Source organism: Prionailurus bengalensis, chromosome B4 (assembly GCF_016509475.1).
Source record: "Prionailurus bengalensis isolate Pbe53 chromosome B4, Fcat_Pben_1.1_paternal_pri, whole genome shotgun sequence".
NCBI lineage: Eukaryota > Metazoa > Chordata > Mammalia > Carnivora > Felidae > Prionailurus > Prionailurus bengalensis.
The window spans coordinates 28,875,455-28,889,680 of record NC_057358.1 but is presented as its reverse complement, the minus strand read 5'-3'; the positions used below and the strand labels follow the sequence as shown (position 1 = coordinate 28,889,680).

The 14,226-nt window shown below is 35.0% G+C and overlaps 1 protein-coding gene across 7 annotated transcripts in view; it reads left to right on the top strand.

The window, feature by feature from the left end:
- The window catches only part of ARHGAP12 (Rho GTPase activating protein 12), a 121,894-nt gene that overhangs the window by 70,603 nt on the left and 37,065 nt on the right, over positions 1-14,226 (top strand). For 4 of the 7 annotated variants that reach the window (XM_043563462.1, XM_043563461.1, XM_043563464.1 and 1 more), the window contains exons 5-6: positions 2,137-2,277; positions 3,448-3,528. In XM_043563462.1, coding sequence (XP_043419397.1) covers positions 2,137-2,277; positions 3,448-3,528 — 222 coding nt within the window. The remainder of the gene's footprint in view (positions 1-2,136; positions 2,278-3,447; positions 3,529-14,226) is intronic. The other 3 variants (XM_043563467.1, XM_043563466.1, XM_043563465.1) reach the window with 1 other exon arrangement.

The window sequence follows — 14,226 nt, the reverse complement described above, 5'->3', positions numbered from 1 at the left end:
ACTGGAGGTTTCTTTTCATGGAAGAAAGGAACATCTTACTGCACAAAAATTGGGAAATGATGGGAGCATTTTGCCAAGTAGAAAGTCATATTTACAAAAAAATTGATTTAGTAACTTTGTTTCCTAAATTAATTTTACTAGTTTTTTTTATTCAGGTATAATTAACATATAATATTTTGTTAGCTTCAGGTATACAACCTAATGATTCAATATTTGTAAATATTATAAAATGATCACCACTATCTAGTTAATATCTGTCACCACTTGATTATAGAAGTTTTTGTCTTGTGATGAGAAGTTTTAATATCTACTCTCTTTGCAACTTTCACATATGCAATACAGTATTATTAACTGTAGTTGCCATGCAGTACATTATATCCCCATGACTTACTCACTTTGTAACTGAATTTCGTGCCTTTTGTCTCCTTTGCTCATTCAACCTGCCTTCCCCATCTCTGGCAATTACAGTTTGTTCTCTGCATCCATGAGCTTGTTTTGTTTGGTTTTGAGGACTCTACGTAAGTGAGATCATATAGTATTTGTCTTCTCGCTCTGCTTTACTTCACTTAGCATAATGCCCTTAAGGTCCATCCATGTTGTCACAAATGGTAAAATTTCATTCTCTTTTAGGGCTGAATAATATTCTACTGTATAGATTTCTTTTCTCTGTTTCTAAAAGATTTTATTGTACTTTGCCTACATGAACTTATATTTTAAGTGGCCTCAATTAAATAAAAATAAATTCTGATTTTTGCAATAAGTTTTCATTAAAAAAAATTCCTGTTACAGAACATATATAGCGCACTTTATGCAAGGCTTCTGTAAAGTTGTTTATGTCAGTTTTTGTGTTATGTTATTATTAGTATGTTTGTATCTTTAAGTTACTTCTAAAACATTGAGAATCTACACATTTTACTATTTTAGACCATTTAGTATTTTAGTATTCTGTGGTGGGAGAAAATGCAGTCTGATTAAGTAAGATTTAATTGTAGAAACTATTTTACCTAAAAGTGACCCAGGAAAGGTCATTTGCACCTGAGAGTTAATCTAGTAAATATTTGTTGAATTAATGACATTTTAGGGCAGTAAGTAAATTGCTACTCACATTATGATACTTCTTGTTTGAAAAAAGCAGAGATTAGGTTTTCTCCGTCTCAATCGCTTGTCTTATATGTCTGGATTCTCTCATGCTTTTATTTATTTTTATTTGTTTTTAAAAATTTTTAATGCTTATTTTTGAGAGAGAGAGAGACAGAGTGTGAGCAGGGGAAGGGCAGAGAGAGAGGGAGACACAGAATCTGAAGCTCCAGGCTGTGAGTTGTCATCACAGAGCCCCACACGGGGCTTGAACTCATGAACTGTGAAATACAACCTGAGCCAAAGTCGGAAGCGCAACCGACTGAGCCACCCAGGCGCCCCTCTCTCGTGCTTTTAAAAGTAAAGTATACCTAAGTTACTTCCATACTGAATTTTTTCATCTATCATGTTTGAATTTTTTTAATATTATTTTTTCTTGTTTTGAAGTTCAGTTCCCAACCATCTTTAATAAACGTTTGGTTGAATGAGTTAGGAAATCTTGCCAATAATTTAGGATATAAAATACAGTATTATAAAACTAATGTCTCTTACCTCTCAGTTTCACACATTTAAAAAAATAATTCAAGATCTATTTTTTGAACACTGTCAGGCATTTGTCTAGGAACTTGTATATATAGGTGAGTGAGAATTTTTAAGAAACTCAGTCTAATGAAGTACCCTCATCCCCTATTTTGCTTACACATGGATGTGTATACCCATACACACATTCCTGTCAGTTTTTAACCTGATTTTGGTTCAAAAGCAACATTAAATAGAAGGCAGCATTTTTATCTCTCAGTCTGAAAACATTGTTTTCAGTTTTATTATAGAGAATTTTTCCAGGTTTGCATTATTGTGCTAAAATAACCATTATTAATTTCACCTTACCACTTACAGTGTACTCTTTGAAAGACTAACAATTTGTTTTGAAAATATTGAGATATAGTCAAGATATCTTAGTGCTTCAGCCAGATACAGTTTATTGCTTAGATTTGCAACTGCTGCATATATATTTTTTTTTCAAAGAAGAAAAATACTTATGTTTCTGACTATTTATAGCTTCTTTCATCAGAAGAAAACTACCACAGCATTTGTTACAGCCAGTCAGATAGGCAGTGTGGTTCTCCTCCAAGGGGTTGGTCAGAAGAGTTGGATGAACGTGGGCATACCTTATATACCAGTGACTATACTAATGAAAAGGTACATTCTTTTTTTCTCATCTAGTTTTCTTGGCAGAATCTTCTCATAAAATAGTTGTGTACTCAAGTTTGGTATTTTAAAAACTCATGAAAATATTCTTTATTGTAATTTTGTAGTCATGGCAATTGACAACATGAAAACTCACTATAACTACTGATTCATGGTTTTAAACTTTATAATTACAGTGATTCTTGTGGTGTCAAAACCCATTTAAGACAAATCTTTATAAGAGTAGACCTATTGAGTGTCATTCTGTTTAAACTTCTTCAATAAACATATTTCTTTATATTTTTTGGGGGGGGAATGGTTTTTAGGGAATCGTTTTCTCAGCATGTGTCACTATGATAAACCGCTTCACTTTCTATGCTTTTTATTTTATAACCAAGTTACGTAAAACAAAAACCATGAATCTAGTTATTTTATGATTGATTAACTATTTTGGGAATGCATATTGAAATTTTATGTATTATATCTCGTGTCATCAGAGAAGGTAAGGTTGTGCTTGCCTAGAGAATAGACCTTTGGGAATAAATGGAGATGGGCTTTTACCCCTCATTTCTGCTTTAATTATTTGACACTAGAACATAAGGAAACATTAGTTTTCATTTATTTCACAATTTTGTTTATATTAGCAGTGCTTAGTCTTTTGCCCCTCATATTCCCTGTATTATTTTATGTGAAGTTTTATTAGTATTACTTAAATCATGTTGAGTAAGAAATTTGTTGGCTACAGGAGGTAATTCCTAAGGGTTTGCATTAAGTTTGGCTTAAATTGTTCAATAGTTTTATATTTGAAGATTAAAAAAAATTTTCTCTTGTTAATTTCTCAACCTTGTTTTCAGAGTGAGTGTGGCTCTGTGTCTGGTGTATATGTGTATCTGTGTATCTTTGTTACATATTTCTTACATTAAGTGGTGCTTGACATTGGAACTAGCTTGACACACTGGAAGAAAGAGAAAAGAAATTCAATTAAAGAAATTAATATTGAGTTTACTTATTTTTACCAAACTTAAAATACACATCTATTAGCATAAGTTTGTAAATTTCTTTTATAGTGTTCTTGAGCAAGTAGAATAAAATTCCTAAGAAAATATCTAATATCTCTGGTTGTATAAGCTTAAACTCACTTTTACTTAAATTGAAAAAGTAACACCTATTTTGTTTTTATAGTGGCTCAAGCATGTTGATGATCAAGGTAGACAATATTACTACAGTGCAGATGGATCTCGGTCAGAATGGGAATTGCCAAAGGTAATAAACCTTAACACTGAATTTCTGTTTTAAATAGCAGATAAAATATTATCTGAAAATGGCTTCAGCCGATTTACTTAAAATTTTTATTCAACCTTTAAAGAACAAGACTTTTTTTTTCAGAATTCACTGAGAATCTTTTTGGTAAATTTTTCTAAGATGTGTATTATCTTTATAATACTATATAATACTGATAATTTCTATTCAAAAATTCTGGTTTAACTTGAAATCAGTTTTTCATCGTTCCTAGAGATAAGCATCCCCTTCAGTGCCAATAATGACATCTTATACCTAGTTATCTTGAATATATTGAATTTTCTACGTGAGGTTGATTTTACGTTTAATCTTTTTTTTTTTTTAGTGTTTATTTATTTTTGAGGGAGGATAGAGCACACGAAAGTGGGGGGTGGGCAGAGACAGAGGGACAGAGGATCCAGAGCTGGCTCTGCACTGACAGCAGCAAGCCTGACGTGGGACTTGAACTCACAAACGGTGAAATCATGACCTGAGCCAAAGTCAGATACTTTACCGACTGAGCCATCCAAGTGCCCCTAATCTTTTTTTTTTTTTTAGGAGGAAAAAAAAAAGCAGCTCAATATTCCAGTTTATTCTCATATGTAAATATGTGTTGTAATTGTGTCAGTAATTAGCAGCATGTGCTGATAAGATATTCTGGGCTCTCACTGGATATCTCCTTTCAGATAAGTACACTAGGGCTGAGTTTAAAAGGCAGCAGGTGGGGCGGGGCGCCTGGGTGGTGCAGTCCGTTAAGCGTCCGACTTCAGCCAGGTCACAATCTCGCAGTCCGTGAGTTTGAGCCCCGCGTCAGGCTCTGGGCTGATGGCTCGGAGCCTGGAGCCTGTTTCCGATTCTGTGTCTGCCTCTCTCTCTGCCCCTCCCCCGTTCATGCTCTGTCTCTCTCTGTCCCAAAAATAAATAAACGTTGAAAAAAAAAAAAAGGCAGCAGGTTTCAGGGTGGTCATGTACTTGTCACTAGTAGTATTGAGATCATTTTAAATGATATCAAGCAGGCTTTTAAATTTTAATTGGTATATTATTTTGATGTTTTAGAAAACAGCCATAGTCAGCAGACATACATGTAGTGTTCATTATCAGGTAAACTCCAGTTTTTAAAAAAATTTGTCTCTTTACCAAAGTCAGTCAATTTAAAGAAAAGTATTAGTATAAAGATACATATAGAAAAACTCACTATGTGTTACTAAATTGAAGATTGGGAAACACTATCTAGTAAAGTAGTAATGATGGTGGTTTCTTCCTATGTGAAGGTTATCTGCCTCTAATTCTTTTATGAAATTATAAGGGTTGATATTAGTAGAAAAAGATGAACCGCTTGTACTTGACTTTTAAGAACATCTTTGTGGCCTATCTTGAGCCACTAGCATAAGAACTCCATTATAAGTCTGGCGGCTTTTATTTTTAGTATTATCTTTTAATTTTGAGAGAGAGAGAGAGAGAGAGAGAGAGAGAGAGAGAGAGAGAGAGAGAGAATATGAATCACAAGCAAGCTCCATGTTATCAGCGTAGAGCCTGACCTGGGGCTCGATCTCATGAACCGTGAGATCATAACCTGAGCTGGAATAAAGAGTCAGACACTTAACCCATTGAACCACCCAGGTGCCCTTAAGTCTGACACCTTTTAAAATGTTTACATTTCAGGGTGCCTGGGTGGCTCAGTCATTGAAGTGTCTGACTTCCACTCAGGTCATGATCTTATGGTTTGTGAGTTCAGGCCCCACCTCAGGCTCTCTGCGGTCAACACAGAGCCTGCTCTGGATCCTCTGTCTCCTTCTCTGTCTGCCTCTCCCTCCCCTCTCTCTCTCAAAAATAAACATTAAAAAATTTTTTGTAAATAAAATAAAATGTTAAGATCTCAAAGAACGATGTAAGTTGCTATAATGCAAACTTAACATTCGGGGATAAGGGTTGGGGATAAAGGAAATAATAGCTCTTTTGGTTAATTTGACTATCAAGTGCAGCTCTGGATTTTTCTTGTGTTTAAAAAAAGCCTTGTCAAATCTTCAAGTGACTATTTATATTCACATATTTTAGCACTTATTTCACACAGGTACTTTCTCTTTTGTCCAGCTCAGCAGAAAAAAGTATTTCATATTTTTAGTAGTTTCAAAATGAGAAGTTGTATTAAAATTTATGTATAGACAATAGGTACTACTTGGGCGCCTGGGTGGCTCAGTTGGTTAAGCCTTCGACTTCAGCTTAGTTCGTGATCTCATGGTTTTGTGAGTTCGAGCCCCACATCAGGCTCTGTGTTGACAGCTCAGAGCCCGGAGCCTGCTTCGGATTCTGTGTCTCTCTCTCTCTGCCCCTCCCCCACTTGTGTTCTGTCTGTCTCAAAGATAAACACTTAAAAAAACACAAATGCTATCTGCAACATAATGTATTACTGGTTTTTTTGTTGTTTTTTTTTTGTTTTGTTTTATGTTTTTATTTTTTTTTAAACATTTTTTTTTAACGTTTATTCATTTTTGAGACAGAGACAGAGCATGAACGGGGGAGGGTCAGAGAGAGGGAGACACAGAATCTGAAACAGGCTCCAGGCTCTGAGCTGTCAGCACAGAGCCCGACGCGGGGCTTGAACTCACGGACTGCGAAATCATGACCTGAGCTGAAGTTGGCTGCTTAACCGACTGAGCCACCCAGGCGCCCCTATGTTTTTATTTTTGAGAGAGAGCAATAGTGGCAGATGGGCAGAGAGACACAGAATCCTCATCAGGCTCCAGGCTCTGAGGTTTCAGCCCAGAATCTGATGCAGGGCTCGAACCCACGAACTGTTAGATCATGACCCGAGCCGAAGTCAGACACCTAACTGACTGAGCCACCAGATGCCTCCATGACATATTACTGTTAATGACGATAAGTTTTATATTTTAATTACAAAACTCCTTTATGCAAAGAGTTTTGAAGATATCACATTGTGGGTTTTCTTTTTCTTTTTAAGACTTAAGTTTTTAAAACAGTTTTAGGTTTACAACAAAATTGAGAGGAAGGTACAGAGAATTCTCAGATATCCCCTACACGTGCATAGCCTCCCCCATTACCAACGTTGCTTACCAGAATGGTATATTTTTTACTAAGGATGAACCCACATTGACACATCATAATCCCTGAAGTCCATAGTCTACTTTAGGGTTCATTCTTGGTATTGTATATTCTCTGTGTTTGGTTAAAAGTATACTGACATGTCCATCATTATAATATTGTATGATGTATTTTCACTGCCCTGAAAATCTTGAAAATCTTGAAAATCTTATGGATGGTGAGAGTCAAAATATGTTAATACCTATGTGCTGGGAAAAGAATATGTATTTGGGGACATAATTATTCAATATTGAGAACTATGTAACAGTGATTGGTTGTATTGGGCTTATAAAATATGAGATCTGCTTTTACTTGAAGACATCAGAAGATAAATCTGCTGGAAATTTAGTTCACTGAAAGTGATTTAGATTATAGAAGGCCAATATTTTATTAATATATTATTAATTAAATAATTTAAACATATATTAAATTTTTGTTCCACTTGACAAATTCTCATTGTAGCTCATATAAGTATGTCAAATATCATTTGAGTTATAGAAAAATCTTATTGTATTACATGTTCTTTCATAGTAGTTTCTGATTACCTGGAGTAATGAGATCAAACACAAGCTGCCTTTTGAGCGATTTGTCTCAGGTCAGGGTCCATTGAAAGAAGAGGCTTCCAGGATGACCTTATGTAAGGAGCAATTTGGAACCTATACTTAACTGGTAGCTAAATATTTGTTTGTTTTTGTATTAACTCCTATACTTTCCTTGGTCAAAAGACTTAAAAGTTCACTATTAAGAAACTTGTTTGTGGAGATGCCCTGGATGAAAGAAAGAAGAGAGGCAAGGGACTAAGTGATATCAAAACCTTTAAGGATAGTTCCACAACAATGGAAGTGAGTGCTGATTGTGACCAGGAGTGAGTCATTAGTTTTGTGATATTATCTCATTTTCTGCCAATATTTGCCACTTGGACAAAGTCAGAATGGGCAGTTTCTTGAACTTCTAACTAAATTGGATGTAGGGAGGTTTGATTTGGGTACAGTGGGAATGAGGAAAAAAGACAAAATGTTTTAGAACCATTATTTAAAGGATTTTTACTGTATGATAAAGAAAATTATAGGTTAAATTTTGTACTCTAAGCAATTTACCACTTAGTAAATCCAAAATAAATTCTATCAGATAGGTTTGTAACTCCCAGTGCAGATAGATATTAGAAACTTAGCTAACTATTTTATGAATATATCTTTGTCAGCTCTGTGTAGGTATTATAATGGATCCAAATGCATAGGGCATGGTCTTTACCCTCAAGGAGTTTGCTGTAAATTTGGAAAGAAGAAACATGTTCATATGACAGCTAAGTGAGACAGAATACATACACACATATATTTATGCATACCTGGTTCTAAATTGGGTGTAGGTGAAGGGGATCATAAAACTAGACAGGAGCAGGGTGCCTGGGGGCTCAGTCGGTTGAATGTCCGTCCGACTTCGGCTCAGGTCATGATCTCACATTTCGTGAGTGCAAGCCCTGTGTTGGGCTCTCTGCTGTCAGCATAGAGCCTGCTTTGGGTCCTCTGCCCATCTCTCCTTTTCCTCCCCGACTCGTGTCCTCTCTTTCTCTCTCTCTCTCTCTCAAAAATAAATAAACTAAAACAAACAAAAAACTAGACAGGAGGAAGGACTGGGAGAGAAAAATAAGGATGAATGAAAAGAGAACAAAACAAAATATCCCCCACTCAAAATGAGTCTGGTATCCAAAATTGTAAGTAAAACACATAAAGAACCCCAACACTTATATAAACATGAAAAAATCCAGAATCAGAACATTGTACTCCAGTTGAAATTACTTTTTAAAATAACTTAATGAAGACTTTATAAATATGTTGTAGATGTCTAGAGTTAAATGAAGTCTTTCATTTAAAAAGAACAAGAAATTATGAAAAATAAATACAAATGATATTTTAATAGGTGAATATGATAAAAAATAAATTGGAAATATTTCAGGTGAGGGACGCCTGGGTGGCATAGTCGGTTGAACATCTGACTTTGGCTTAGGTCATGGTCTCACAGTTTATTGAATTTGAGCCTGGCATCTGGCTCTCTGTGATCAGCATGGAGCCCACTTTGAATTCTCTGTCCCCCCACCCCTCTCTGTCCCTCCTCTGCTTATGCACATTCTTTCTCTCTTAAAAATAAATAAAACATTTTAAAAAAAGAAATATTTCAGATGAAGAGATAGTGCGATAAAAAATGTGGGTAGTCAGTAGTGTAAACTACAGACAGAAGGGCAGAAAGATAACAAATATTAAAGCATAGTTAAGAGAAATGGAAGATGGGTGAGAGGTTTCCTGTATTCATATACTAGGAATTCCAGAAGAGGAGAATGGAAAAAAGATAGGGAAATAATATTTAAAAATATAATTTCTAGGAATTTTCTAAAATTGAATGAAGGCATAAGTTTTAACTAGAAAATATGCCTTAAATACTGACTAGGATATATAAAAATAAGTCTAGTGTTGACAAACTTTACTGGATATTCAGAACTTCAATATAGGGAGACAGTTGTAACAACCATCAAAGGGTAAAGGACCATATTACCTACTGTGGTAGAGTGCATCATTGGATCCGTTCTGCACCCACTCCTGTATCAGTGCTCTTTGCTGTGTGCCTTGTAGAGGCCTCCCACTGTGAGTGGAGGTATATTCTGCTGTTAACTGAGTTCAGTCATGTGACTTGCTTTCCCAGATGATTTTTTTTTAAGTTTATTTTTTTTATTTGAAAGAGATACAGTGTGAGTGGGAGAGGGGCAGAGAGAGAGAATCCCAAGCAAGCTCTGTGCTGCCAACACAGAGCGATGCGGGGCTTGAACTCATGAAACCATGAGATCATGACCTGAGCTGAAACCAAGAATTGGATGCTCAACTGACTTAGCCACCCAGGTGCCCCAGCTTTCCCTAATGATTTTGAGCAAACGTGTCACAAGTATGGTATTGAAATGAGCATGTGCACCAAAAAATAAAGTTTTAAAAAATGAACAGAGCTTCAGAGATCTGTGGGGAAAATACAAAAGTGTTAGGTATGTATGATATTCATTTTATTGGAGTTCTAGAAGAAGAGGAGAAAGAGTGTGAAGCTGAAAAATATTTGCAGTAACGGTGTTTGAAGACATCTCAAATTTGGCAAAAGGCAAACCAAGAATCTGAGCAACACTAAACAGGATAGACCCAAAGAAACCCACATCTAGACTTAGTAGTCAGATTTCTGTAAACTAAAGACTTCTCTTTCCTTTCCTGCTAAAATAATCTTGAAAGCAACTCAACACAGTAGCTGCAGGGTAATAGTGGTTTGAATGGCAGTGGATGTCTTATCAGAAGCCATGAAGCTAGAAGGAAGTGGTATAACATTTTTCAAATGCTGAAAGAAAAAACTGTAAACCCATAATTGTACATCCAACAAAAATGCTCTTCAAGAATGAAAGTAAAAGAGACATTTTCAAAGGAAAGGAAAGTAAGAATTTTATTACCAGTATCACGTTCTTAAAGAATTACTATAGGAAGTCCTTCACACAGAAGGGAAATGATAACTGAAGAAAACCTGGAACATCAAGAATGAAGAAAGTACAGTGGAAAGGGTGAATATCTGAGGAGACTTGTCTTGAGTTTTAAAAATTATGTTTGACATTCAAAACAAAAATTAAAACATTTCTGAAGTACTCATTGTAGTTAGGAATGATACTTTTTTAAAGTTTATTTTGAGAGAGAGAGAGTGCATGTGCATGAGCAGGGGAAGGGCAGAGAGAGAGGGAGAGAGAATCCCAAGTAGGCTCCCCACTGACAGCACAGAGCCCAACATGGGGCTCAGTCTTACAAACCATGAGATCATGACCCAAGCCGAAATCAAGAGTCAGCGCTTAACCAACTGAGCCACCCAGGCGCCCTGGTAGAGATGATACTTAAAACAGCCAAATACAGTACCATAAAGAGGGGAGAGTAAAGTGATACCACTGTTAATACGTTTTCTGCATTTCACTTGAAACAGTAAAATGTTGATACTAGTACACTGTGGTAAATTAAGCATGTAAATTGTAATTCCTAGAGCAGTCACTAAAAACCAACAAAAGATATATTCAAGAAACTATAGATGAATTAAAATCTAATAGTGAAGACTTTTCAAGTAGTCCATAGGAAGGTAAGAAAGAAGAAATGTGAATGATAAACAGGATAAAAAACAAAATGGCAGCCTTAAATCTCATGGTTTGTGAGATCAAGCCCTGCATCAGCCTCTGAGCTGACAGTGCAGATCCTACTTGGGATTCTCTCTCTCCCTCTCTTTCTGCCTGTACTCTACTCATGAGGGTACTCTCTCTCTTTCTAAAAATAAATAAAGAACCTTAAAAGAAAAAAACAACTACCCATTTCTCTAGTAAAAAGTCAGGTTTGAAATGTGATAGAAATAAAGATCCTCTTTACATTAGCAGCAGTGGCAACAAGAAGAGTTGTAACTACTGATACACCAATTAAAGGTTTGTAAGATCTTAATGAAGAAAATTTCAGAGCAGAATGGAAGAACATAAAACCTGAATAAATTGTGCAATATGCCATTGTGGTTTTGGACAGGGAGGCCCAGTGTTAGTGCAGTGTCCACATTAATCTATAAATTCACTGCATTTCCACTTACTTTTTCCCTCTCCACCTTTTTTGGAACTGATGCTAAATTTTGTTGACAAACAAAGGTCTATCTATGAAGAACCCAAGTATTCCTGAAAATGGGAGGTGGGGCATGTGAGGGATGAGGTTCATGAAAATAAGTGATTAAGATGGGTAGTAAGAGCACACATACAGAGAAATAGACCAGAATAGAAAGCTCAGATCTGGCATTACAAATCGATGAGTTAAGCATGGACTATGCAATAAATGTTGCTAAGATTATTGGTTATTCTCATGGAAAAAAAAAATGAAGTATAGATCTTGACTCATGTCATACTTAATGATTAATTCCAGGTAGATGAGAGATGTAAATTTAATCAGCAAAACTTTAAAATCTATATAAAAATATCTTTGACTTCAGAATGGGAAGGATTTCTTAAAAAGACTACAATAACGAAAACCTATAAAAGGAAAGATTGACAGATGTGATTACATCAAATTAAACAAAACACTAATACAAAAGGTACCTTTTAGGGGAAAAGCTGAGCTATGGACTAGGAAAAGGTATATTAAACTCAAGAACTCAAGTAGGTTACAAATATTTAGAAGCAAAATATATAAAGAACTTCCTGATCCTTTCTGTATGTAAGAGAAAGTCCAGTTGAAATTAGGCAAAATACACGACTAAGCAATACACAGAAGAGGAAAAAATGTAAATTAAAACACTGAGCTAGCGTTTCACCTTTCACATATTTTTTAATGTGTATGTGTACTTAACATTTATTTTATATATACAAATGCATATAAATTCAGCAATTCCAAGTTGGGCAGTGCAAAGCATTATGTTCTGCTGGTAGAACTATAAATAAATTAGTACTGCCACCTTAGACGTATCCATTTGTAGCAAAATGGTTAAATTGTGGTGTTTACATATAATGTAATATTCTATAGAAGTGAAAATACATGAGTCAGAATTGCATAGTCAGCAGCATGGATATGTTTTTTACAATAACATGTTGAATGCAAAAAGCAAGTTGAAGAATGATGCAATATGTGGTCTGATTCCATTTATATCACTTTTAAAACTCCACAGGTAAATATATTTATAGGTGCATAAGTATATATCAAAGTGTGATGAGAATGATGACCACTGAATTATATGATGCTGCTGGGAGGGGGGGGGAATGGAATCTCAAAGATGTGTTCAGAGGGTCTCTAACATGTCTATAATATTTTCCTTTTTTTTTTTAAAGGGTACCTAAAGCAATGTCTTCTATTAGATATGCTAAAACTTGATGGTGGGTTTTCATTAGAGTCTTTATTCTTTTGTATATGTTTGAAATAATTCAAATAAAAGTTCATTTAAGATTGTTAAAAAGGTGTTTTTAATGGGATTAGAAAAGTTTTAAACTTAGCCGTCTTTTTAACTAGATGCGCGTGTGTGTGTGCATGTGTTTTAACTGTGGGGTAGTTATTTTCTGTTCTTTGCACACAACTGTGCAAAAATAACAATTTTTCCTTTCTCTAATTATGTGGTGCCTTGTTTTTGTCTTCTGTCTATGCAGTATTTTCTGTTTGACATTTTATTTATGCTTTGTTTTTATGAACTTACTATGCCCTAGTAAAACCACCAACACATTTACAATTGTGCTTATTACCCAGTTTAGTTTTATGTTATCTTTGATACCGTGTAGAAAGGATTTCTCAGCAACTATAGTAATTATAAAGCTCATAAGCTAAGGTAGGTATCTGTTATGGTTTGTATACATGTCTCTACACAGCTATACATTTTAGTTCTTGCGATGTTTGTATTGAAGGGAAAATGTATTTCTGTTTTCACTTAGAGACTTCTGGCAAAGAATTTTTGGGGGTGTAGCCTTTAAGTTTCATCTTTGTTCATTCTAGAAATGATCCCTTTGTGAACTTCTGTGACAGATTTTAAGATTGCTAATTGTTAAGCAACAGTGATTTAAAAACAAATGCCGTATGTGACTGCCTGGCTTTGGCAAATTTTAATGTGAAGAATGAAGTAACAGATTTGGGAGACAGTTTAGGGGGCCTATATAGGCTCATTTTGGGGACTAAAAAAATGGCATAGAGAAACATGTTGGAAGATTTTTTAATATTAAAAACGTTCCTATAATATAATTTTACTGGAATTGTAATGAATCATTAAAATTTTAAGATTTGATGGGCTTTTTACAGGTGAGAGAAGTAGATAGGTATTAGGTGTCCTTTGCTTTCAGGAGAAGAATGTAGCCTGTAATTTTTTGTCATTTAATTATGTTTTATTACTTATAATTTATTAAAATTGGCTGTATAAATCAGTATAACTCCTAAACGTCATATTTCTGAAATGTTTATGCTTGCTGATCTACTTGACATTTCAAACACATGATTTAATACCTTACTGGTAATACATTCTTAATTTTCTGTGTAATTTTAGGGGGTAGTTATTTTCTGTTCTTTGCACACAACTGATATATTCAGGATTGGTCTTTCCAACCAATACCATCTCTGTCTTCTGGTCTGCTATGTTTTACCACTTCAGAGAAACAAATAATATGTTTGGCTTATAAATTAAAGCAAAAATAAAAACAAACAACCCTTTAAATGTGAGGATACTGTTTTATATGTAATAATTATTTTAAAAACCTAAACCAAAAATTGAATTCATGTGGATTTTTGAATTAGAAGGAACCTTAAAATAATAAATTTGTTCAACAACTTCGTTCTACAAATTATAACTAATATTTACTGAGAATCTACTATTAGGGCAATATTTAGCACTTTTTACACTGCTTAAGTTTTTTTTTTTTTTTAAGTTTATTTTGAGAGAGAGAGAGAGAGAGAGAGAGAGGGAGGGAGGCAGGCACACAGGGAGAGGCAGAGAGAGGGGGAAGGAGAGAGAGAATCCCAAGCAGTCTCCGTGCTGTCAGCCCATAGCCCCACGCGGGGCTCCGTCTCACAAACTGTGAGATCAGGG